Below are 27,575 nucleotides of genomic sequence, written 5' to 3'. Positions count from 1 at the left end.
ATTCTGCAACTTGCTTTATTTCCACTCCAGGATATCCTGTACCTTCATAATTCTTCAGAAGAGGTAAACAGTGCCCTTGTGGCATACCACAGACAGAGTCATCTTACACTGGAGGTTATGAATGAGACATTCAGTAATCTCATTGAGAGAATCAACCTGATAGAAAGTAATGTGGTTGCTCTGGGTGAGGTAGAAAACACAGCAAACCTGACCTCCAGCATGGAAAGCCTTTTCAGACCTCTCATGACATCTTTTGTATTGCACTGTGTTTTATTTGTACCTAGATGGCATTCCATCACTTTTGAGAACAGTCTTCTGGCATATTTGAGAGGCTACACATTTGTACTGTGCTTATTCCATGTCTCCATTAGTTTTTGTACTAGGTCTATGATGTTAATGGCACAGCAGTGCTAGACCAGATTTGGAAAGGGAGATGTGGAGGAGTAAGGTTGTCTGTCAAGGCCTCACCACAAGTTGTTGGAGGAGATGACAAGCTCATTATGTTACCAGTACCCCATATGGTAGGAAGTTCTGGCACATGCTTTCACAGGAGGTCTTGTTGATCTTTTCTAAGTCATAAAGCAGCAACAATAACATTGACAGTAACCAAAAATCTTTTGTTATTTCTTTTCTGGGGATGAGGGGTGAATCCAAGGGCACTCAACTACTGAGCCACATCCCCAGCCCTTTTTGTGTTTAATTTAGAGACAGGGTCTCACTCAATAACTTAGTACCTCACTGAGTTGCTGAGGCTGGCTTTGAACTTGGTATCCTCCTGCTTCAGCCTCCGGAGCCACTAGGATTCCAGGTATGGGCCATCACACCTGTCTTTTGCTATGTGTGTAAGCCTGTATTTGGCTTTCAGATGTATATTACTACTCTCTGAATGTTTGGAGGAATCTTTTGCATATAATATCAGGAAATCCATGTAAAACAGTTCAGTCAAACTAGCTCAACTTATGAGGTCATTGAGTCCAGTCCCTGATTTTACATGTAAAGAAACCAAGTAATCTTCTAAATCACTGATGCCCCCTGACTCTGCAGTTCTCATGTTCTCAATGAATAGAATGTGGCTTGTTTTTGTTTTTGCTGCTGTTATTGTGTGTTTTGTTTTAATTAACTTTTACATACATTTTGCTGGGATCCCTGTATATTATTTTCTTAATAGCTGTAGCCCCTACCCTTAAAAGATTTCATACATATTTTCATAAAAATATGAAGCCAAATATAGAAAATGGTACTATCAATTCAAGTAACCACCAAAGCCAGAGGCAAGCCCACACATACCATTAAAACCCAAAACATAAAGGCAAATAACTCTGGCAGATGGCAAGAAGTGTTTAAACTGGCTCTGTCACAGTGAAGCCTTGGCAATTTGCCTTGATAGGTCTTCATATTCCACCTTTCAAAGCCATGTCTTCCACCTCCCCTTCCTGCTTTACAGGGGTGTATAATTTACTACAAACCTATGAAGATAAAATGAGCCCTATTTTTAAAAATTATTTTTATTCTCATTTGTTGTGTATGACAGCAGAATGCATTATAATTCATATTATACATATACAGAACAGTTTTTCGTATCTCTGGTTGTACACAAATTGATAATTGGCAATGATAAAGAAAAAATGATAAAGGAAAAACCAGGAAGATGATTACTCAATTTATGTCTTCATACATATACTTAGGGTAATGATGTCCATCTCATTCCACCATCTTTCCTACCCCCATGCCCCCTCCCATCCCCTCTCCCCTTTGCTCTATCTAGAGTTCATCTAATATTCCCATGTAACTGAAACAAGTAGAAGCACAAGTATCCACTTGGTCTTTCTGTAAACTTCCTCCCTCAGTCTTCCTATTTTTCTACTCCTCCACTATTTCTCTTGAAAGTATTCTGATTCCCTATAAATGAGTTTGACCATTTATTTTAAAAGTACTTGATATCATTCAAGTTTTAAGTTTATTTATCTTTTATCTTTTCTTCTTTTTCTTTTTGCCCTCTAAGATGAGTGATAGAGCTGTCATTCTGTAAAGAGACTCTTTGGGTCAAGTGGCCAATAGAAGGATCACTATTAAAACCCAAAACAAAGGCAAATAATAGGAGGTGTACCGTGAAGTAAAAATGAATGTATCAGCATCTCTCTGCTTGTGACATGCTACTTTCTCCTCAAAAGAAGCTCTTTGGTCTCACATGCTAAAGGTTTAAGACAAAGCAATCAGGAAATCAGTGAATAAATGAATATTGTATCAGGTACATACCTTGTGCCAAGCAGGGAGGGCCACAGTGAGCAGGATAGACTTGGGACCCTTATTCTAGCAAAGCTCAAAGTCCATCATTCAAAAAATTTTTCACATAGATGTGCACAGATAACTAATCACAAATCTGATAAATGCTATAAAGGAAATATATATATATGGTATGTTGAGGGGGTTCTAAGAGATCAGGAAGGATTCCCTAGGAAAATGACCTAAGACAGTCTCTTATCTATGCTAATGAAGGGGAGGACAAAGGTATAGATCATCTTAAATAGTGTCCAGCCTCAAAATCCTGTCCTGTGTTTCAATTGCAGTCTGAATACATTTGCACATTAATGCCCTCGTGTCTGCCAGTTCCCTTCACCTTGCATCTTTCCCTTTTTTCTTCACCCAGATGTATTTTCAAGGTAAAATAAGCAACCTATGATAAGCATTGATATCCCAGGAAAGTTTGATCACACCATTCTGTGATTAGAGTGCTGTTTAATATTATAAGTCCTGGGCTAAGATAAAGGAAAAACCAGGAAGATGATTACTCAAATACTACAATGTCATATGAAATGCACCTTACATTTGAGAAGTTCAGAGGATATGAGGTTCAGAGGAAATGAACTTGGAGTCGAACCATGGTGCAGTTTTGGATGTAATGCTTTTCCATCTTATTTTTTCATCCTTAGCACTTTGATATCATTATGTAACATTCTGAAGCATTGTAAGCTAGTATCTTTTCGAATTTTCTGCCTATGACAATTCTTTTTAAACCTTACTTAAGGAATAAGAAAATTTAAGAGCCAGCTAGTAGAATTGAGCACAAAACGGTAATAGTTGGTTTCTGTTAGAAAGTAGTAGTGGTTTCAGCAATAGTTCAGTTTAACATAAGATATAGACCAAAACACCAAGTATACACTTTTGCCTAAATTTGTTGACTTTACTTCATACTCTCTATGTTTTTTAACTGCCATCCCAGTGTACTGGTCACTTTATCCTACCTTATCTCAGCATTCTAAACAGATACAATTTATCCTTACCATTCTTCAATCATTTAATACCTTGTTTTCATTACATGGGTTCATATTGGAACTACCTAAATAAACAGTGACCTCCTGTACAGTAACTATTAGTGCAGAAGTAGTGATTAGAAGAGACAAAAATCAATACATATTTAATAAAAGAAATGTGAGATGAACTGGTGTACTAATACCCCTGAGATTAGGCCTCTCCACAGTAGAATAAGCACTTAGAAACTAGCCTTTTACAAAGCAGACTTCTATCTTTTGTAAATCCAATTTATTTTTATGTGCAACTCTAGATCTTCCTGGGAATGAAATAAAGTGTAAGGCGAAATTTTTTAAAAAGATTTAAACAAATAAGACTGAATTGGAACTATTACAGCTCCTGTATGTTTCTGACAGTTGTTGCCATCATTTGACCATCACCATAGGGGAACAGAGGGAAGTATACGGGAATACTTGTGGTTTGTTTTTGTTTTTATAGTTTTGTTGTTTGTTTTTATTTTTTTAATCTTTTCAACTTTCTTATTGTTTATTGGTCCATATTAGCTATAACTAATAGTGACTTTCATTGTTGCATATTGGGGTGTGCACATACATAACATAATTTGATAAGATTCATTCCCCAATACTACCTCTTACCCTTTCCTGCTCCCTCCTCTGATCCCTTTCTTCTACCTTACTAGTATCCTTTGGCTTTCATGAGGTCCTTTTATTTTATCTCTCTTTTTTACTAGCTTCCACATATTAAAGAAAACATACAGTACATGCATGCAATCTTTTATGGTCTAGTTCATTTTGTTTAACACTATGCTCTCTAATTTCATTCTTTTTCCTATAGATGATATAATGTTCTATTTGTATTTATATATAATAGTGGAATGCATTACAATTCTTATTACATATATAGAACACATTTTTTCATATCTCTGATGTATACATAGTATATTTATACCAATTTGTGTCATCATACATGTACTTTGGAAAATAATGATCATCACATTCAACCATCATTAATTACCCCATGCCCTCTCCCTTCCCCTCCCACCCCTCTGCCCTATATAGAGTTTGTCTATTCCACTATGAATCAGATTCCTTATATCAAAGAAAACATTTGGCATTTATTTTTGGGGGGATTGACTAACATCACTTAGCATTATCTTCTCCAATGTTATCTATTTACCTGCAAATGCCATGATTTTATTCTCTTTTATTGCTGAGTAATATTCCATTTTGTATATATGTCATATTTTTAATCCATTCACTATTGAAGGGAATCTAGTTCAGTTCCACAATTTAGCTATTGTGAATTGTGCTGCTATAAACATTGATGTGGCTGTGTCCCCGTAGTATGCTATTTTTAAGTCCTTTGGATATAGACCAAGGAGTGGGATAGCTGGGTCAAATGATGCTTCCATTCCCAATTTTCCAAGAAATCTCCATACTGCTTTCCATATTGGCCGCACCAATTTGCAGTCCCAACAGCAATGTATGAGTGTACTTTTTTCCCTACATTCTTGCCAACACTTATTGTTTGTCTTCATAATACCTGCCATTCTGACTGTAGTGAGATGAAACTTAGAGTGCTTTTGATTTGCATTTCTCTAATTGCTAGTGATGATGAACATTTTTTCATGTGTTTGTGGTTGTACATCATCTTCTAAGAAGTGTCTCTCAAGGTCCTTGGCCCATTTATTGATTGGGTTATTGTGTTTTTTGGTGTCTAGGTTTTGAGTTCTTTATGTACCCTAGTGTTTAGTGCTCTATCTGATGTGTGAGGGGTAAAGATTTGCTCCCACATGCAGGCTCCGTATTCACCTCACAGATTGTTTCTTTTGCTGAGAAGAAAATTTTTAGTTTGAATCTATCCCATTTATTGATTCTTGATTTGAATTCTTGCACCACAGGAGTCTTATTAAGGAAGTTGGAGCCTATCCCACATGATGGAGACTAAGGCCTACTTTTTCTTCTATTAGACACAGGGTCTTTGATTGTATTCCTAAGTCCTTGATCCATTTCGATTTGAGTTTTGTTCATGATGAGAGATAGGGGTTTAATCTCATTTTGTTGCATATGGATTTCCAGTTTTCCCAGCACCATTTGTTGAACAGGCCATCTTTTCTCCAATGCATGTTCTTGGCACCTTTGTCTAATATACTTGTAGCTTTTGGGGTTAGTGTCTGTGTCCTCTATTTTGTACCATTCATTTACCAGTCTGTTTTGGAGCCAATACTGTGCTGTTTTGGTAACTATTGTTCTGTAGTATAGTTTAAGGCATGATATAGTGATGCCACCTGCTTCACTCTTCCTGATAAGGATTGCTTTAGCTATTCTGGGTCTCTTATTTTTCCCAAATGAATTTCATGATTGTTTTTTCTATTTATATGAGGAATGTCATTGGAATTTTGATCGGAATTGCATTAAATCTGTGTAGTGCTTTTGGCAGTATGGTCATTTTGATAATATAAATTCTGCCTATTGAAGAATAGAACATCTTTCCATCTTCTAATGTCTTTTTTGATTTCTTTCTTTAGGGTTCTGTAATTTTCATTATATAGATCTTTCACCACTTTTGTTAAGTATTTTATTTTTTGAGGCTATTGAGAATGGGGTAGTTTTCCTCATTTCCCTTTCTGAGGATTTGTCACTGATATACAGAAATGCCTTTGATTTATGGGTGTTGATTTTATATACTGCTACTTTGCTGAATTAATTTACTAGTTCTAGAAGTTTTCTTGTGGAAGTTTTATGTTCTTCCAGGTATATAATCATATCATCAGCAAATAGTGCCAATTTGAGTTCTTTTTCTATATGTATCCCTTTAATTTCTTTCATCTAATTTCTCTGGCTAGTGTTTCAAGAACTGTATTATACAGATCGGTGAAAGAGGGCATCCCTGTCTTGTTTCAGTTTTTACAGGGAATACCTTCAATTTTTCTCCATTTAGAATGATGTTGGCCTGGGCCTTAGCACAGGTAGCCTCTATGATGTTGAGATATGTTCCTATTATCCTTAGTTTTTCTAGAATTTTGAGCCTAAAGTGGTGCTGTGTTTTTTCAAAAGCTTTTTCTGTGTCTATTAAGATGATCATATGATTCGTATATTTAAGTCTATTGATGTGATGAATTACATTTATTGATTTTCATATGCTGAACCAACCTTGCATTCCTGGATGAAACCCACTTGATTATGGTATGTGGTCTTTTTGATACGTTTTTGTATTTAAATTTCCAGAATTTTATTGAGAATTTTTGCATCTATGTTCATTAGAGATATTAGTCGGGGTTTCCTTGGTAATTCATTGCAATGGTAACAGCAAAAATCAGTTTATAATGGATTAAAAAATGTTGAGGAATTTATGCAGCAAATGTGGCCTTTATCTCAATATGTTTAACTGTGTAGTTACAGGCAGACCCAAAAATCATTAAGAATTTTCATTTTCTTTTGCTTTGCTTTTTAAAGTAGGAGAGACATAAGCATGTATAAATGATATTTAACAGGTTCTCCAGTAAATATTTGCTAGATGTATATACAAATGGATCCTGAATGCAAAGTCTTAAGTTGAATTATATATTTAATACAACTCAGAGTATGTCTGTATCACTTCATTATCTGATTTCTAATCACAAACTTGTCAATGAACTAAAAGATCCAACAACTAGCCTACCTTAGAAATAATAGCAGTCATAAAACTTCAAGAGAAAAAGCTAATGTCGTGTGCCCAGTGAGGCTGCCATCACCAGGTGCCAGCCAAAGGCTATTCTTACTAGTGAGTAATACAATAAAACAAATTTCTGCTGGAAGATCTTTTTTAAAACATTTTTTTCTTTTTAGTTGTAGATGGACACAATACCTTTATTTTATTTGTTCTTATTTTTAATAGAACCTAGTGCCTCATGCATGCTAGGCAAGCGCTCTACCCCTAAGCCACAACCCCAGTTCTTAAAAGATCTTTATCATGCATTTGAGAGTGCAAATCGTTAATTATGTTCTTGACATTTTACTACATAAACTTGAATAAATGAGTCACATTTAAATTCCTAGCAGTCAAAGGTATAAATCCTTCTGAGAGATTTTTTTTTTCTAGCTCTGAGTTTGGAAATGAGGAAAATATGGACTTTTAAAGACTAGATAAAGCTACCCTACAGTCACAAGGATAACTGATTTATCTCATGAACTCCAGCCTCCATTATTATGTGTCTCTGGCCCTTTCTACCTTTATGTCTTCCTTTAGTCTTTGGTCATAACCATGTTCTTTTGGTTCCTTACTGCAATTTTTCTTGTAATTAGACTATTCTTATTTTTAAAGTCTCCTGAAATAAAATCCCATCAAAGCTCCAGTCAAAAATGTGAATAAGATCTAAACAGACCATTCACCTAAGACACCAATAATTAAATAAATAGGGGGAATGTCTGAAAGTTATGACTATCAAAACTGAAAACTAAAACAGTATTAAAATTCATTTATGTATGTATTAGTTTAGAAAGAAACTATCTTAAGCTGATATAATACCCAGTGCTGTGGTAAAACTGATCTATATTTGAACCAAACTGATACTAAATGAACATCCATAATTAGAAAATGTAAAACGTGTTTCTAAATTTGACTCAGTAATACCATTCCTAGGGATTTATTTGGTGATAAAAAATCAACTGAGGAACGTGGTCCGCGCGCTCCGCACTCCCCAACCAGAGCTCGCCAGAGTGCCGCGGCTGCAGCCGCTGAGTCTGGAGCGCGGGTTCCCGGATGTGCGGCGCTCGCGGCAGCTCCACCCTCGCCGCCGGCCCCGCGCGCCCCCGCCCTCCGCCCCGCGCGCTGCTGCGCTCCGCTCTCCCCTCCCTCTCCTGCCCTCCCCCTTTTTCGTGCCTTGAGGTTGCGGGTCAGCGCGAGCCACTGCAGTGAGTCCGTCACGGCTCCGGCGCGAGCGTAAGGCTGCAGTCCCCGAGCCGCCGGCCCTCTCGGCCCCTTTTCCCCCTCCTCTCCGCCTTTCCGCCTCGCTTCCCTCCCGCCGCCTCTCCTCCCGCGCTCGCTCTCTGAATCTCGACCTTAATTTCTTTCCCCCGCCCTGCCCGCTCTCTCGCGTGCCCAGTCACCCGGCCGGCGCTGGCCCCGCGGCGCCGCCTCCCCTCCCCCAGCCTGCACCCCCTCCCCGGGCGTCCCAAGGGCCGCAGCTGGGCCGCTGCCGCCGTCGCTTCCTGCGGAGCTCGTTGGAGCAGACTCTTCACCGCGAGTGAGCCGCCGACCCGCCGAGCAAAATGGGAAATGAGGCAAGTTATCCTTTGGAAATGTGCTCACACTTTGGTGCTGATGAAATTAAAAGGCTAGGAAAAAGATTTAAGAAGCTGGATTTGGACAATTCTGGTTCTTTGAGTGTGGAAGAGTTCATGTCTCTGCCTGAGTTACAACAGAATCCTTTAGTACAACGAGTAATAGATATATTTGACACAGATGGGAATGGAGAAGTAGACTTTAAAGAATTCATTGAGGGAGTCTCTCAGTTCAGTGTCAAAGGAGATAAGGAGCAGAAATTGCGGTTTGCTTTCCGTATCTATGACATGGATAAAGATGGCTATATTTCCAATGGGGAACTCTTCCAGGTGTTGAAAATGATGGTTGGGAACAATCTGAAAGACACACAGTTACAGCAAATTGTAGACAAAACCATAATAAACGCAGATAAGGATGGAGATGGGAGAATATCCTTTGAAGAATTCTGTGCTGTCGTAGGTGGCCTAGATATCCACAAAAAGATGGTGGTAGATGTGTGACTCTCTGAAGAGTACCATCCAACACTTTTGCTTTCTTCTCCATCTCTGAAGATCTGCTCAAGACGTCCAGCAATGCTCTCTGTGTATTTAAATGGAAGTATTTTTCTCTGTGAAGCCACATTTCCAACATGAGCCTCATGAAGCCAACTAGGTGTTATTGAACTCTCTTCTCTCAATAACTCAGTGTAGCACTTTAAAGTCTGAAGGACAGCAACATGAAAAGAGCATATCCATGTGGTGGAGAAAGGGAAGGGGTTGGCTTTTTAATTTATTTTTCTTCATCTTTTATAACAAGAAAGTATCTATATATACATATGTAAATATTTATATATAGATATATGTAGCTTTCTATATATGTAGTAGGTTGGCTTTAATTTAATATACTTGATTCAGAAACAAAACGATAGAGTACAAAAGTGCCAAGCAGAACATAAAACATCCTTACTTTTATTTCACACAGTTTTATATGTAGATAGAAGATTGTACAATTTGAGCCCGGTGTTAGGCCAGCTATTTTTCTTTTCCTGTGCTTTCTCCTTTGAGAGATTGACAAAGCATTTGTTAATGTCCTATTATTTACCTTAATTACAGTTTTGTAACAAAGGAGCCTATAACTTTATTTATACCTATGAATATATTTCCAGGGACTAAGTCTTATTGTTGAGCAGTTTAATCCATCTCTGGCTGAGAAGAAAGTATAGTTCAGTGCTGCTGCCAAGAGCTAGTTCTTGTGTTCATATAGTGACTGCACATCGCTATGGCTGCTTCCTTCTGTTACTTTGTGAGTAGGAGCCATTACATCTATTAAATGTCCCTGGGTAAACATAATTTTTCATTTGTGGTTTTATAAAGACCAGAAGCTATCTGAGGCATTCATGATTTCTCTTTAGCATTACTTAATGAAAACCTGAAGTAATCATGTAACTGCTTACGGTATATGTTTGTTTCATTATATATGGATGAATAATTTGTCTTTAAAGTCCTGTTTGAATCATGAGTTTCCCTTCTGTGTTTCAAAAGACTTGCAGCTAATCTAAGAAACTGGTGACATTAATGTGCATGTATGTATCTAAACACCCACACATTTGTGATTTAAATGGGAGAAATCTTGCTAATCTATATGCCACAGAAGAGCAAAATTTTATCTAAATTGATACTGCATAAGCTTTTTTATAAGGCATAGGGAGCACATGATTTTTTTTTGTTGTTTGCCCATACAATTGGTAATGGATGGTAACTTAATAAATTTGTGTGATATAAAAGTAGTGTATCATGTTCCACCACTTGATGTTATCCCTTCCCTTTTCTGCAAAGGTACTATTGGCTGGAAGAAAAACATTTTGGGTAGCTTTATATGACAATAGTCTTTCCCTATATAGTTTTTCTATAAAAACTGGTTTTGTAATCATGAGTGGTAAAAGGCAGGTCAAATCAAGGTGGATGAATCTTAAATTGAATACAGCTGCCTGCCATCGCTGTTCCTTCAACTGAGTGCTGCACATCATGGGCTCTGTCTGTGAGAGAAAAATCCCGGTGCTTGGTGTCCTTGCATGACATGGAGTTTTGCATGTAGATCGATTTAAAATGTACCTCTTGTTTACATAATTTGCATAATTTTAAAAGATAACATTGCCAAACTTTGGAAATGTTAATGTTCAAACTGAAAATCTCCACTACATGTAACTTTCTTCCTCTGGATCAGTACGTGGCTCACAATCCCAGCCAGTGGTTTGATCTGTTCCAGTGTCAACTGCCATGTGCTCTGCTTCAAGGGGGAACTAGTCTTTTGTGAATTTTTTGTACATAATTATTTGTTACCAATATTTTAGCAAATGCTTTCTATTTCTCTTGCTTGTGCATATCTTGGCTGGCGTTATAGAAAAATAGTGCAAACATTATTTCCTTACTCGGGAATGAGGGGTTTTCTTTCCCTTTTTTTTTTTTCTTCCTCTTTTTTAGTTTGTGTGAAGGGTGGGCAAGGGAGGGGGTGGTTTATGTTGAATGTTTAGTTTTTCTTCTGCATGATACACGTCATGTTGTGGGATCTTTAGAAAACTTCATACTGTATGAATAAGAAAATAAAATATTTGAAACTTGTTAAAAAAAATCAACTGAAAAGGAAAAGACATATTCATTGCTATGTTGCATAAGATAATAAAGTAATGTTAAAGAGAAAATAGGAGGAAAGTTCTAGAAATGTGATAACCTCAACGACATGTCCAAAATATATACTCTCATATAAAAAGAAGAAAGGAAAACAGAAAAATAAAAACAATATGCTAAGCAATAGGATTTAGGTTGCCTTTTTTTTTTTTACAATTTTTTTCATTATGAATCCTATGACAGTCTCTACTCAAGAACAGAATGATAATAGTTCTTTTTCTTAATTATGTTGCTTAATTTTTGCTGTAGCAAAAAATTTGGCACTTTCATCTAAGCTGATTCTGATTTCTTAGTAAGTCTTGGCCAAAAAAAAAAACAAAAACAGAATAAAGACTTTGGTTATGTGGAAAGCAGAGAACCCAGCCTTCTCTTCCTGCTCTGAGGAAAACACCTGCTTCTCCATCTTCTGCTTTCCCTTTTTATACCAAGAGGGAGAAGGACGCAATTTCTTGGTTTTTGTCTTTTGTCCGAGACTCCAGAAACACAGACATTATACTTTTTTCTTCTTTTTTATAGTCCCAAGAAACCCATAAAGTAGGTAGCTTGTTCAGCTTTCTGCTAAAAAGTACTTGCTGCTTGTATCCACCAACAAATCCCAGAATTTATGGTAGGGCTTTGGTTGGGATTGAGCTGCACAGTCTTGACATTATGATTTCATGCAGACTGAGTAGAAAGGGCTCTGGCTGCTGTAGTGCCTAATTTGTTGGATGATGTCTTGGAACCAAAACCTTGTGTAATTCTGTCCTTTTTAACAGCTAAACATAGGATGTGCCAATCAGTTCAGCAATACTGCCCCAGTTCTTCTTCAGTACTCTCATGATGCTGGAATGTCCTGGTTTCTGGTGAAAGAAGGCTGTTCCCAGCTTCTACAGGCAAAGGATGCGAAGGGAGCTCCAGGGAACTGGGTGAGCCCACCATGTATCATACAGGGGACTTTGAAGAGTGGACAAGAATCACCATTGTTATTCCAAGGACTCTTGCAGCCAGGTAAGGTAATCTTTCTTATTATGTACCACAGCTACCATTTCATGGGAACATTTATCTATCTCAATAGCTACATTTCAAGAATTTCAATAACTTGGAAAATTTTATATAATGTGTCTGTTTCTCTTCAAGTAATGACTTATAAGGTAAAGAACTCTAGAACAAAATTGCGCTACACATATGCTCACACATACTTGTAATTGAGACGGATTTGCTCACTTTCCCATTAATTCATTCAACAAAGATTTATTGCACACCTACCTGTGCCAAGTACTGTTCAGGGCATTGAGTAGACAGCAGTGAACAAAAGCCGTTGAAGTCTAAAGAGAGCTGTCAGGCATCATTACATCAGGCTTTTGCCATTTGTAGATTTTTAGTGATTTAGTGCCTCCTTTCAAGGACAAGTTGAGGTATCTTGCAAAATAAACGACCCCTTTAAATGACCATTAAAACAAATAATAAGACAATAGAGAGAAAGAGTAAAACAATTGATGAGGGAATTGGAAGTGAACCCGTTTTATTAATAGGGCAACAATTTGAACTCTTAGCTTCCTGGAAGCTAGGACAAAGGGGGAAAAATATAGCACAATTTAGTTCTCATTGTTAAGTAAAAAGAAGAAAAACAGAAATATTCCAATTTTTTAAATGTGCTTTTTTCCAGGTTCAGTATTCTAGAATTAATTCATAGCATCTTTGCACCAGATGGCATAGGTTACACAAAGATGGTTATCTTCAACTCTATCACTTAAAAAAAGAAAGAAAGAAAAACATTCTTCAAGTGAACACTTCTTTTTCTATTTTATTTTTTGTAGTTGTAGATGGACAGCATGTCTTTATTTTATTTGTTTATTTGTATGTGGTGTTGAGGATCGAACCCAGTGCCTCACATGTGCAAGGCAAGCGCTCTGCCCTGAACTACAGCCCCAGCCCAAGTGGACACTTAATTGAATTCTGGAATGTAACCTTAACTGTAACTTAGTCAAGGCAGCTGGGTTCAGAGCTGAAATGATATAAAAAGTCTGTTTGCACTGCTTCCTGATGATGTAGCATGTGGTTGGGATACTCAGTAGGGTAATTAAGAAATATTTCCAACTTTCTTCCTTCCTGGAACAAGGTAGGGTTATACTTTCCCCCACAGCTTTGAAGTTTTTCATGGCCTAATGAAATGTGAATGGACATGAAACCTGACTTTAAGAGCTCATGTGAATTTTTCTATGTCCCTGCTTCATAGAAGCATCACTGAAACAAAGCCTGCATCACTCTGGGTCCCTGAGTATCTACAATAACCAGACTTCCTTGCCAACTTACACTGGACATGCAAGAAATCAACTTTTGTTGGTTTAAACTACAAGACTGGGAGTTGTTGGTTATCACAGTAACCATTTCACCCTGACTGATATAATAGCAGATGCTTAGCAATTTATAAAAGTGGCTTATTCATAAAATTTTTAGAGACTATTCTGTCTGTGAAATCTTTCACCTAATTGATCAGAAAATTTGTTATGCATCATTCAGCTAGAGAAGCTGGCTATAGTCTCTGCCTCCGTCATTACTTAGGCATGCATACCTTAAAAAATGACACCTTCAGTGTTCATGTAGGAACACTTCCTGAAAAAGAAAGACACTGATTTGGTCAAAGATGTAAAGGTTTCTGTGTTAGTCTGATAAACCTTGAAACATAATCTTTAAACACCATCTATTTCAAGACATAGCTATTAAGCTATTTTAATCAGTGGATCCAAGTCAACTTATAAGTAATTTTTGTCTTCATATGTCAGTGTTCTTTGTAGTTTATCAAAGTGAGACTGAAATGCTTTAGGTATTTGATGTTCAGGTAGCAGGGTTGATGAGTCTACCTCTTTTAATGAAATTATGAATTTGGCAGTCTGCTTTAGTTAAAATACAGATCTAGCCAGCCACTGTAACACAGAAACTCACAAACACAGATGCTTAGCAAGATTTAAACAAAGTACTTCATTCTTTCTTATATCATGGTCCAAAGATGAGCAGTTCAGAGTTGACAGGTTGACTCTGACATCCTGAGCATATGACTTCCATCTTTGGAACCGAGGCAGCCATTCCAGATTTTGTCATCTCCTAAACAGTGAAAGGAAAAGAGAGTCAAGGATGCAGAGATACACTATTATTTTCAGAATTCAGCCTTACTCTTTGTCTATATTCCTTAGCTGAGCCTAGGATAATATTGTGCTGTTATTTATTGTCAGGCAACACACCTCTACAAAGCTTAGTGACTTAAAAAAGCAATGATTTATTATCTCTGTTGGTTTGTGGGGTTGCCTGGGCAGGTATACTTGTCTCTCTCCTGGCCTCCTCCATGTAGCTGCATTCAGTTGATGAGTCAGTGTCTAGGAACAGCGGAAACTTCCTTCCTTTGTGGTCTTCTTCCCAGTATTTTTCAGTTAGGTGGTTCCTGAGTCCCAAGGAATCATCTAATTTGCCACATCTTGCCAGTCAAAGAAATTTACAAAACCAGTCAATATGCAGAAGGTTGGGAAATAGACTCCCCTTTTTTGATAGGAAGTACATAAAAGTCACATTACAGAGAAACATGTACAAAAGGAGGTGTGATTAACTGGGAGAGATCACTATGGTTACAATCTAACATCATCTGTCCTACCTCTGGTCACTCAAATCTCTCCCACATGCAAAACACATTCACTATCCTCCAAGACCCCCCAAGGTCTTAGCCCATCACAGTGTCACGTAGTCACTCCCAAATATTTTGATCTATACCAACCTGTAAAGTCAAGTTATCCACCTTACCCATCCCCAATATAAAAGGGTGAAATAATGACAGGATAACTGTTCAGAAAAATAAAAACAAGCAAACAAAGAAAAACACACTAAAAGGCGGAGGTGGAGATCTGAGGCACACAGCAGTCACTGGGCCATAGGAATTCACAAAGCCAACAAGTGGTTTGTGAGTAGGACTCCCTCCTCTCAGAGCCAGGCCTGCGATAGGAAAGTTTCTTTCATTAAGACAAATCTCTAATTCATTGTTCTTCTCAGCTGTTGCTTCTACCTTCTGGGCTTCATCCTCTGAACCAGCTTTCCTTTTCCATAAAAACCTGTGTTTTCTGCTAAATAGGGATCTCATCCTGCTTCTTGCCCATCACAAGCTGTGCCGCCTTTGCCTTCCTCTCCCCACGATTTCTGAAACCATGGCCTAACCACAGCTCTTCCCAAGAGAGGTGTAACTAAGGAACATCAAGTGGTACATCTTTGCTACAACAATAATATCAGGGTGCTGGGAGACATCACTGTAACAGCAGATAATTACAAACAGGAGTCAAGGAACACCAATCTGGCTTGATTTCTCTAAGCCCAGAAATATGGAGCTGAAGCTGTAACTACAGTTGGTTTGATGTTGGGTGGAATAACCCAATTGGTAAAGCTACATGTGAGAAGAAAGAAAAGATCATCTTTAGCATCACAAAATGAGCCAATAATTTGAGGCTCCCAATATATCAGTATTTTGTTGGACTTCAGTTTTTAGAAGAATAAATCTTCTCCATTAGAATCCAGCTTCTTGAGCATGAGAAGATGATTAACATTAAACAGGGGTGAGAGGTGGGAGGGAAAAGGAAAGAGAAGGGAAATTGCATGGAAATGGAAGAAGACCCTTAAATTACAAACCCAAAATTACATACAAGAGGAAGTGAGGGGAAAGGGGGGAAAAAACAAGGGGGAGAAATGAATTACAGTAGATGGGGTAGAGAGAGACGATGGGAGGGGAGGGGATGGAGGATAGTAGAGGATAGGAAAGGCAGCAGAATACAACAGACACTAGTATAGCAATATGTAAAACAGTGGATGTGTAACCGATGTGATGCTGCCATCTGTATACGGGGTAAAAATGGGAGTTCATAACCCACTTGAATCAAAGTGTGAAATATGATTTGTCAAGAACTATGTAATGTTTTGAACAACCAACAATAAAAATTTAAAAAAAAAGAATCCAGCTTCTTCCTGCTTAATTTGGATACTATCCAGTTTGCTGGCTGATGGCACTTGTGATGAAGAGCCCTCTGCTAAAGAATACTAAATATGTTTCTACTTTACCCCAAGTAAATGAGCTGTTGTTGATCCTTCTGCAATATGTTAAACTCAGATATCTCCAAACGCAGTGTTCAGAAGCTGAGAATTCTAAGCGTTAAAATTGGAGCTATTTTGCCATGAAGCAACATGCTTATAACATTGCTCTTTCAGAAATAATTCTAAGCCAATTTTCTCAAAGGAGCCCTTTGTGCTTCTATTAATTCACTTAGTTCTTGCTTACAGAGGAGGGACACTGGTGTTGATAGGTCTCTCCCAGATCTCAGAGGTCTCCCTATCCAGACTGTATGCTTGCAAGTCTGCTCTGAAACAGGTGTCTGCATATCACAATGTGGCCAGCACCTTGCCAGGGTAATTTTTCCTGATTAGGAGGGGATAAACCACCTGGGAAAATAAAGTCTAAAATAATTAGTGAAGAAAAAAGACAAAGTCAGAATTATAGTTGTAAGAAGCTTGGAGTGCCCGTTAGATCCAGCCCATACAGGCGCTGGAGCTGAACAACTAAAATGGCTCTGGTAGTTTTATTTAAGGGGGTATATCAAAGGCAAGGATAAGGTTTCCGGGGTGGAGTCTTGCTTCATGATGTCTTGCAGTCAACAGGGTGATTGGCATCTTGGCAGGTTATACCCATCTCTGAGAGGCTGAGTGGCTACAAGAGGTCACCACGTCTCTAGTGCTGTGTAGAACATGGCAGAACTGAATAGAAATTCACATGGAATTATTTTAAACATTAAAAAAAAAGAAATTCACATGGAATTGTGTGGTCTTAACCAGTAGGATTGCCACTGGAAGTTCTCTGATACCAGATTTTCCTATTCATTGGCTGTGATGCCAGTTTGGTCCACACATAGTCCATGGATGCGTCTTGACACCATTGCTTAGTATTCTAAAGAAAGTGTCAGGGCTGGGGCTGGGGCTCAGCGGTAGCGCACTTGCCTCACATGTGTGAGGCATTAGGTTCAATCCTCAGCACCACATATAAATTTAAAAAATAAAGGTCTATCGACAACTAAAAAGTTAAAATTAAAAAAAAATTTAAAAAAAATGTCTTCACTACCCACCCCATGTGCATCTCTGCACAGAACATCAGGTACGCAGGAACCTTCCTAGTTTGGAGATGTAGAGGCGACATCTCTGAGCTGTGTGGTGGTGGAAGGGTGAAACCAGTTCTCCTGTTCATGCAGGCATCCTCCAGACAAAGATGAAAACTAGAGAATGGGACAAAAATATAGACCCTTCTTGCTTATCTGAAACAGGAAAAACAAAGGGAAAGTTTTGTTGGGTGATTTCAATAATTCAAACCACACTATGGTTTACTTGCATATTTACATAATTACATAAGTTAAACTCTTCCTCCAGATCACTTCCAACCCACTTCTGGGCTATCAAGTCAAAGATCTCTCCTGCATGCTCTCCTAACTGTGTTCTTCTTAGCAGTGGTTATCCGTGTTATAGATGTTCATATCTTGGTTCAAGTGCTTGATAAGTGTGTCTTCTCCCTCGATTGTGGGCCACTCACAGGCAGGAAGCAAGTCTGGATGTTGCTTCCCTTGGTATGCTCAGCCCCAGCACAAGGCCTGGCATGTGGCAGGCACTCGATAAATGTTGATTTAATGAAGAATGTTGAATGAACATAATGATCAGAGATAGGCAATTAACTACAGGGAAGACTCCTTTGTTTCTTTGTGTGGCTCTCCAAAATAAGTTAATGGTGTTTAGCAGGAGATCATGGTTCTATATTCTACTGTGTCTCCTTGAAAAATCCAGAAAGGTACATGCACCCAAATAACATTAATAATATTAATAATTTCAGGCTGGGGTGTGGCTCGGTGGTAGAGCACTTGCCTAGCACATGTAAGGCACTGTGTTCCATCCTCAGCACCACATATAAACAAATAAATAAATAAAGTTATGTCCATCTACAAGTAAAAAAAAATTTAAATATTAATAATTTCAAGACTGTATCTCCTCTAATTTAGAATATGGAATCTAGACATTCTTATTAGCTTAGCTTTGGCCTACTTACTTCCTTGCTTCTTCAGATGGTCTGTCTCTGACTGGTTTTTAATGAGTATTTTTAAATTTTTTTTTTTTTTAGTTCTTGATGAGTCTTTATTTTATTTTATATGTGGTGCTGAGAATCAAACGCAGTGCCTCACACATGCTAGGTGAGCACTCTACCACCAAGCTACAACCCCAACCCTTTAATGAGTTCTTTGCCCATTCTTATGCTAGCAAGTCTGAGGTTGCTGAATTACTTGTGTTCAATCCCAGTGTCTCACCACTGAGAACAAAACAAAGTAGCAGCAGGCATCAGGAACCAGGGGCAACTTAAAGAGATGGAAATGAAGCAAAACTTGCTTACCTTGTGGCTAGTGGAAGTTTTGTTGATTTGATTTGCACCATCCAACTAAAGGCCAAGTAGCAAAGATTAGAAGAAGTAAAAGAGAAACCATCTGTCTTTCTTCACTCTGAAAAAGTCTTCCATCAAGAACTCCCAATTATGATTCATCATGTCCTGGACTAACCTACTTAAAATCAAATGATTAGTCCACTAAAGACAGAGCTTGTTCAGTTTTGTTTTGTTAATATGGATTCTGTAATACTGTACTCCTGAGATCTTTTACCTTCTCAAAATACCTCAGAGTGTTCTCTGTTTCTTGAATTGGTAGGAGCCTTAGGATCTGTAAACAGGGTTGCTTCCCTGGTTCTGGCCAGAACTACTGTACTGGAGGGAAAAAAACTGAGCAGCTTCCTAGCCTCCTGGTTTGTAGGATTTTGAAGTCTTGGAACACTAGTACCAGTGTTGATTGGCAGCCCAGCTGGTTGATAAAGAGTTCATGAAATAAACATGAGGAGTAAAAAGAAGGAAGTCAGAGATGGTTGGAGAGCTGTCATTATAAACTTAACTCTTCTCTACCTGAATCATTTCAATGGTCAATGGCCAGAGTCCCCTTCTATGTCCCAACAAAAGAAGAACATTGTATTTGAAGTTTCAAAAACTCCCAAATAACCTTTTCTGAAAAATACCAAATCCATAATATCCATAAAAGTAGGGTGATGGAAGGGTGAAATATTAAGTAAAAGAAAAGAAAGGATTCACTCTGGTTTTCATTGATTACTTAAAGAACCTAGGATGGAAAATTATGAAGGTAAAAACCTATGTTTCTGGCCATCAAAAATTTTATGTAGGGGCTGGGGTTTATGGCTCAGCAGTAGAGTGCTTGCCTCGCACGTACAAGGCCCTGGGTTTGATCGATCCTCAGCACCACATAAAAATGAATAAATAAATAAAATAAAGTTTAAAAAATTATGTAAAAAAATAATAATAAGGCTTCTGTACCTGATATCCTCTTGGTATTGAAACATTTATGCTGAGGGAAAAAATCAAGAAATTGTGAGAAAGATCTCGGAGAGACAATTTATGAAGGCTACACATGGGGTAGAACATGCATGACATCGAAATAAATATTAAATCTCTCTTGAGTTTTCCTGAACTGTCTATATCCCAAGGCTGTGTGTGAGGAAACAGATGTGGGTTTTTTTTTTTCTCCCAACAGCAAAACCCGATTTCGGTGGATCCAGGAGAGCAGCTCACAGAAGAACGTGCCTCTGTTTGGCTTAGATGGAGTGTACATATCTGAGCCTTGTCCCAGTTACTGCAGTGGCCATGGGGACTGCACCTCAGGCGTGTGTGTCTGTGACCTGGGGTACACTGGTAAGGCCAAATACACAAGTTTAATGGTTTGCTTATAAAATGTTCGTCTCTAGTCAATAATTTCATGTGATTCTTTCAAAGAAGTACACGCTGAGTTTATTCTTCTTTAAGTCTAAGAATTGTAAGATTTTGCCATTTAGGAACATGAGGTAAAGATATTTTGTAGGGCTGGGGTTGTAGCTCAATGGTAGAGCACTTGCCCTGCAAGTGTGAGTCACTGAGTTCAATCCTTAGTACCATATAAAAATAAAATAAAATGAAATAAAGGTATTGTGTCCACAAATAACTAAAAAAAATTTAAATAAAAAATATATTTTGTAGTTTCAAGCTGCTTAAGGAAGAAAATATGATGTCACAAATTTAACTCCCTAGAGATTTATTATTAATAGCAACCATAATGTACATTGCTTGAGACCCTTCCTCATCCTAAGCACTGAAGTTAGTGCTTTTTATTTCACCTCATTTAATTCTAACATAACCCCTGTGCCATAGTACTATAAAATCTACTTACATTTGAGGAAACTGAGGTACAGAGAGACTTTATAAATTTCTTCAGGTCACACAGCTAGGAGTTGCTAGAGTTGAGCTTCAAACTCTGGCATTCATTCTCCAAAACCTAAACATAGGCTCTTAACCACTTGGCTGCAGGGTCTCCCTGAGCCCTTTACGTTGCTTTTGTTTAAAAAGAAATATAATTGTAGGGGCTGGGGCTGGGGCTGGGGCTCAATGGTAGAGCGCTCACCTAGCACGTACAAGGCCCTAGGTTTGATCCTCAGCACCACATAAAAATAAAGGTATTGTGTCCAACTACACCTAAAAAGTAAATTTTAAAAAAGAAGTATAATTGTATGCATTTAAAGCAAAAATACAACTTATAAAATAATAAATGGAAGACTGCCCAAAGAAAGCATTGCAAAAGAAGTATTTTCTAACCCACAGTCACCTTTGAATGTTACTATAAGCAAATGAAAAGGGAACTGAGATTAAAGAGTAAAACTGAAGAAAACATTATAAGCTTCAAAATCATTTCTGAATTTTTTCCTGGGAGCAACTTCAAAGCCTCCTTCCCAGCTTGTTGTGCTCTGGCCGCCTCTGGCACATAACCAAAGGCAGACTCGCTGCTGCAGGCCTTCTGTGGAGAGTGCTGTCATTTATAGTTTCAGAGGGTGGTATTTTTTTTTTATTTAATCCAGAACTAACTCCCCTTGTTGATCCTCTAATAGAAGGACAACAAATGAATAAAATTAACTATGGACAAAATCTATTTCTCAGTTTACACAGATCCTCTGGTTAGCAAGAACTGTGGAGATGCATCATTCCCAAAGTCTATCATTATTTAAAAAAATGTAAAAATACAGAAGCAGAATAGCATTTATTTTTATTTTTTAGTTGAAAATGGACACAATGCCTTTATTTTATTTATTTAGCTTTATGTGGTGCTGAGGATCAGACCCAATGCCTCATGCGTGGTAGGGAAGTGCCCTACCACTGAGCTACAACCCCAGCCCCAGAATAGATTTTTTTAAATTTATTTATTTTTGCATTACAATTCTTAATACACCATTATATCATAATTTATCATATCTCTGATTCAGAGTAGAATTTTTGATGATAGTAGTGATGGTTGTCTTTCAGGCAGATCATTGTAAGGTACAAATTTCTATGTAGCTTCTTTCTCCTAATACCTGTGGAGATTCTTTCTTTGTCCATGTATTGAATATACCTTTTAATGCTTAGTGATTCCAACAAAGCTCCTGTGTTTTTTTTTTCCCTCTGAAGCTGCACAAGGAACCTGTGTGTCAACTATCCCTAATTACAGCGAGATGTTTGATAGGTTTGAGGGGAAGCTCAGCCCTCTGTGGTACAAGATAACTGGTGGCCAGGTTGGAACTGGCTGCGGAACACTTAATGATGGCAAGTTTCTTTACTTTAATGGCCCTGGGAAAAGGGAGGCAAGAACTGACCCTCTGCACACCAGAAATATCAGATAAGTTATTAGTTGGTATACTTCTCCATGAACATAGTATCGACCACACCATGTGGACAACCTAAAACATTCTGTTTTACTATGGAGAATTGATATTATATAACAATTTCTATGTACAGATTAATGGTTCTATATACAGATTATACTATGTAAAATTGAAGCATAGCCTTAGCTCAATAATTAAATAGATGTGTACTACAAAAGTCATACCATAATTTATCAATCAGCATACAGGAATCACCGAAGTTTGTACACCTAGTGTATATTCAACTTGGTTTCTAAAGTTATTTGAACTCATAGAAAAAGTACTTTATATTATCCTTGTATGTGATGTTGAAACAAAGATTTTTTTCAACTTGAAATTCCATGTCTGAAAATTATCCTCATTTTATCTGAATTTATTCATCATCACTTATTGAAAACTAACCCAGAAATTTAAAATACCTACACTGACACCTACTGGTAGTATAGAGAACTGTTTGGTTTTTAAGGTCGAAAGAAGTAATAGTAGCACACCTAAAATGAAATTCTGCTCTTTTCCATCCATTAAATTATGGAGAACAGGTAGAAAGGACACTTAAACCTGGGGTTCCCTTTTATGTGGTTTGCTGACTTCAATCTCTTTACATGTCCTTCCATATTCTTTCTCAAAGCTGTACTTGTGTCAAACAGTCTCCTCTGATTGCCATGGACAGAGTCAGAATTTACATAACACTGAGTGAGACTCAGTTGTGAAAAATTTAGCCAACTGAGTCTAAATCAATAATAGATCATTATCTGGCCCTAAACAAATATAGTGTTCAACTTCTTAGTATTAGATCTTTTTTTTTTTCCTCTCTCTCATTTGAATGTACAGAAATTGTATTGTCTAGATTTAAGAAATTTCCCATTAGAGTAAATCAGACCATCACAATGAAAGGGGATTAAATTGTTTTATTTCTTTTTTAGATCATTATACAAAATAAGATAAATGGCCATATTAATTAACTTCATCTAAATAATTAGAGTTAACTTATTAAGATATGTACTTATTTTTGCCTGTCATATGTCCCTTAGGCTTAAAAGTAATACTTAAGAATTAGAGTTTTTTCTTTCTATGTCAAAATATAAAGGGTTAAAGCTCTTCTAAGAATTCACCTATTTGTAACACTGAGGGGTGTTTTTTTTTTTTTTTTCCTTCTCCTTCTCCAGGCTTGTTCAGTTTTATATACAAATTGGAAGCAAAACTTCAGGTATTACCTGCATCAAACCAAGGGCTAGAAATGAAGGTAAGTGGGTATATTTCCATAGAAATGACAGTTTCTATATAGGCAAATTAGCCCCTTTTCTACTCAAAATTTGGTGTGGATTTTAAGAACTGATACATTACCCCAAATCATGTCTTGCCTTGTTTTCTTCTTAATGGAAAGGGTGACAACACAGAGTTATCGTTCAAATATTTTATACAGATCCTTGGGCCTGAAAAATCCATGACTGCTCTGAGTGCAGGTAGGGTCAAAGGTCATTTGTTTTAGAGAGCTCAGTTTCATTATAAGTCTCCACATGGAGGGGCGAAAAGGAAGTAATTGCATAGACTTTTACAGGCCGTGTGAGGACTAAAACTTTTTGGCATAGAGCACTATTATTATTTTTCTAATTGTTTTCTTTAATTTTCTATTTTTATAATTTTTTCCTTTTTATCGTTTTTTCTTATTTATATATAACAATTAGGTTCATGTTGACATACTTGTTATTGAATACAGATTGAACTCTACTTCTGCTCCTCAAAATTCTGTAGGAATCCTTGTGTGAGAGGAACAGTTCCATAGATATTAACTTTTATTAAAAATTAATTAATTAATTTTTCTTAACGTCTATATAACTACAGAACATTAACTTTTACTGAGCACCTATTACATGCAAGGCACTGTGTCTGAGTCTTTTAGTGGTGTTAATTTGTTTCATCTCCATGGTTTTCCTTTGCTGTCCCTAGTACCATTATTAATCCTATTTTACAGATGTAGATACTGAGACACAGAGAGGTCAAGTAACTTACCCACAACCATGCATTTAGTAAGTGGATGAACAAGGATTCAAACCACTCACATCAGCTCCCCAATGTACACCTTAACCATCATACTATAATTCCTCTCTCCTTACCCTGAATCCTCACTAGGCATCTTACCATCTTCTGCCCCCAAAAGACTCAGTTCTGAAAGAAATGTGAAGCCTTGAAGCTCTGCAGATAGAATGGGATTCTTTCAGGAACCCAGAATGTGAGGTGGATTTCTCAGATGGGTCCTTCTCAACACTGTGGCCTCAGAAACAACATGTGGAGAGTTTTACAGGATTATTATCTAAGTGTGTTATTATGTCAGGTGTGACTGTGAAAAACATACTGACTTAAACAGCACCTGTTAGTCAGCAGAACCACTAAGAGCGCTGTTTATCAACTCAAAATTTCCAGTAACTGAAGGCTTTAATGACTTCTGAGCATCTCAGTACTTTAGTCTAGTGATTATCCAAATCATCTATCTACTAAAGTAGCAGTCTGGAAATTTGTATAGAACATTTGCATTCTTTGATTTCTTCTACAGATATTTATTGAGAATCCATTCTAAACCAGACACCGTTCTAGGTGCTGCAGATACAATAGATGCATCAGTCATGATGAGCCAGGCTCTGCTAGAATAAAAACCCTCTACCTATGTATGGGTTAAAACAAGGGTTTTTTCCTTGTGCTACATTTTCTTCATGGGTCATTGGAGGTCCTCATCCCAGCTCACAAAATCGTGAAGCATCTACTGGGTAGATTCTGAATGTTGTCAGCCATGTCAGTGAAGGGGAAGAGAAGAAAGCACAAATCTACCTTGTGTCAGGAGCAGCCAGGTTAATGCTAATGACCACCTTCAAGGAACTTAAAATCTAATGGAAGGAGTCAGATCACAAACAATAAAGAAAAAAAATAAGTCAGAAACTGTTAGCTGATAGGAGTTAGACAGAAACAGGTTGAGCTGGAAAGTAAACAATACCAGGTGAGGTGCCAATTTAGGTAGAATAGTCTAGGTATGACTTACCAAGGAAGTGACATTTAATAAATTGAAATCTAAGGGAAGTTTACATGCATGGCTCTTATGGAAATTTCATATTTGTGCCCTGGTTTTTATATAAGCAAAAAAGCAGAAAGAAAGAAAAAGAAAGACCCTGAACCTAGCCCAGTAGGAAGCATCTGCTTATCATGGACATGATGCTTTGCTCTATACTTAACTTCTGATTACAAGTGCCATTGTCTGCCCTGTGGGGCAAATTCCCCTTAGGATCCCTTTAGGAAGAAGTAACTTGTTCCCAGCTAGTCCTGAACCATTTTCTTAGACTCAGTATGGGCCATGTAATTCACATCCCACAGGCATTTCTCAGCCTTTTATTGAAAACTGGTTGTTAACATGTAAATCTGCCTAAATCCTTGAACAAATCTCTTCCAGTTATGAAAGTGAAGATTCTTTACTTACTCAAGCTGAAGCATCAATTTACATATTTGGAATTAAAGTCAAAATTAGGCTGTTTTCCATAAGGCTCGGCAGAATGCAGATGGAGTTGTAGTTTAAAAAGAGAAATGTTTTACATGCCTTAAACATTCAGTAGATGAGCTAAAATGGCTTGGTTTATTCAGACGTACAATGTGTTAGATGACACAGCTAATGAGGCTGAGCAACTGATATCAAATATGGATATTGCTCTTCCCCTCTTCCATTCCTCCACGCTCTCTTACTTCTCTGGGAGGGACTTCTTCATTGTCCTCTGGAATTGAGGTTTCATCCCTGTAGATCTTGTTGCTGCCGGAAGGTATATGTGACTCTCCTGAAGAAGCTAGTGAGGAGAGGGCAAGGAGCGGAGACCAAGGGAAGGACGCAGCTCCTACTTTCGGTACACCTGAAATCATTTGGGATTTGCATTTGTTAAAATGCAAATTCTGATTGAGTAGGACTGGGGTGGTATGCTCCATAACAAATTATCCTAAAATGGAGTAGCTTCAAACAACAAACATGTGTTGTCTCACAGTTTCTGTGAGTCAGGAAGTTGGGAACAGCTTAGCTGAGTGGTCCTGGCTCAGGATCTCTTGTGAGGTTACAGTTAAGACAAAGTCCAGGATGGGGGCAGTCATTGGAGATGTAGTCTGTTTCCAGGATGGCATACTCACATGGCTGTTGGCAGAGGCTTCCATTCTTCTCTGGCTTTGACAAGAGGCTTTAGAGTTTCTCTGTATAGACCTGTCCATAGGTTGCCTTACTTCACCGGCTTTCTCCAGAGCAAGGCACCTGAGAGAAAGCAAGGAAGAAACTTACACTCTTGGTAGGAGGGGGATCAAACCAAGGTGTCACTCATGGTAGGCAAGCGCTCTACCACTGAGCTATAGCCCCCCACCCCTGATGCAATGTCTGTAATGACCTAGTCATAGAAGTCATACTCCATGGCTCCTGCCACACTTTGTTCTTTAGAAGCAAGTTACTAAATCCATCCAACTCAAAGCGAAGAGAACTAAGTTCCATTTTTTTGAAGGGAGGAATGTCAAGGAATTTTGGACATATTTTATAAATCATCACAGATAAGGCCTGTTCCAAGGTGATGCAGGTCCTAATCTCGGATTGTGCTTTGAGTGGAAGGGAAGAGACGGATCTGTCAATGAGATTTTATTCTCATGATGCTTCATTTCTGGATCTACCTTCTAAATAGGTCATATTCAAACAGCTATCTTAATATTCTCTTTCTCTTCATAGATACATACACACACACACACACACACACACACACACACACACACACACACCCCTTCATCTTTCTCATGGTATTAAATATAAACCATAATAATACAAATTAGTAGACACAAGAAAACTAAATTTTGCCATGTCTACACTCTGCTACACTCTTATCCATCCTTTACACTACAAAGTCAATAGGATATAAACATTAAGGGTTAGAGACTAGAGCTTTTGCCAGACAGTCCTCAACTTGACTAGAATAAAGACTAGAAACAGCCAAGATTCCATTTTCTGCATGACTTTCCCTTCCCCAACACATGGAAAAGCTCTAACTCCTATCCCTACACCTGTGTACAGCAAGCTGTCTCCCCAAAGAGGCCCTGTGCTTCAAGCCATTTTTATGCTCTCATTGTTTGGTAGGTTCTTCTATTTGAAATATAGTAGATTTAATTCTTTTGAGATTTCTAATTTTTAGCATATATATGCTTTATTATTAGTTCTGGCTTTATTCCTTGTCAGATCTGGTAACCATAATTCCATATGCTATTAATTAGCATTAATCAGCTTTCATTTGGCTATATTTTTCATCCTAATATTTCTTGAAACTTTATTTTAGTCAACTTTTATTATCTAACATGATAAAGGGATGGAGAAGTTCTAATCACTCAATAATAGGGAAATTAAAATGTTACAGATACCATAAATGATTTATAGTTTTCCAAGAGTAAGAATATAATAAAATAAATATAACAAGTATATTTTTACTGAGCATGATTTATGTGAATTATGAAATTATTAGAAAGTAGTTCAGTGTCCTCAGTCATAATTATGAATATGCTGTTCCTATTTTAGGAATAACTGCAAAGTAGGCAATTAGA

The 27,575-nt window shown here is 37.7% G+C and overlaps 2 protein-coding genes and 1 long non-coding RNA gene across 4 annotated transcripts in view; 2 read left to right on the top strand and 1 right to left on the bottom strand.

The window, feature by feature from the left end:
• Positions 1-27,575, bottom strand: part of LOC308650243 (MHC class I polypeptide-related sequence B-like) — a 601,646-nt gene that overhangs the window by 459,518 nt on the left and 114,553 nt on the right. The window lies entirely within an intron of this gene.
• On the top strand, positions 8,027-9,559 carry LOC308650250 (calcineurin subunit B type 1-like). Its single transcript, XM_081296257.1, has one exon. The coding sequence runs from the start codon at positions 8,520-8,522 to the stop codon at positions 9,030-9,032; it is 513 nt and encodes a 170-aa protein (XP_081152383.1). The 5' UTR covers positions 8,027-8,519; the 3' UTR covers positions 9,033-9,559.
• LOC308650256 lies at positions 12,022-22,083 on the top strand. The gene is made up of 3 exons (XR_014022304.1): positions 12,022-12,182; positions 19,817-19,974; positions 21,754-22,083. It is a non-coding gene; the product is annotated as an uncharacterized lncRNA (long non-coding RNA).

This window comes from Spermophilus citellus (genome assembly GCF_964194105.1).
Source record: "Spermophilus citellus genome assembly, chromosome: 5".
Lineage (NCBI taxonomy): Eukaryota > Metazoa > Chordata > Mammalia > Rodentia > Sciuridae > Spermophilus > Spermophilus citellus.
This window is presented reverse-complemented; position numbering and strand designations above follow the sequence as displayed.

Bases quoted from the DNA above. Each gene is read 5' to 3' on its own strand.
- LOC308650250 (XM_081296257.1), top strand. From the start codon at position 8,520: ATGGGAAATGAGGCAAGTTATCCTTTGGAAATGTGCTCACACTTTGGT.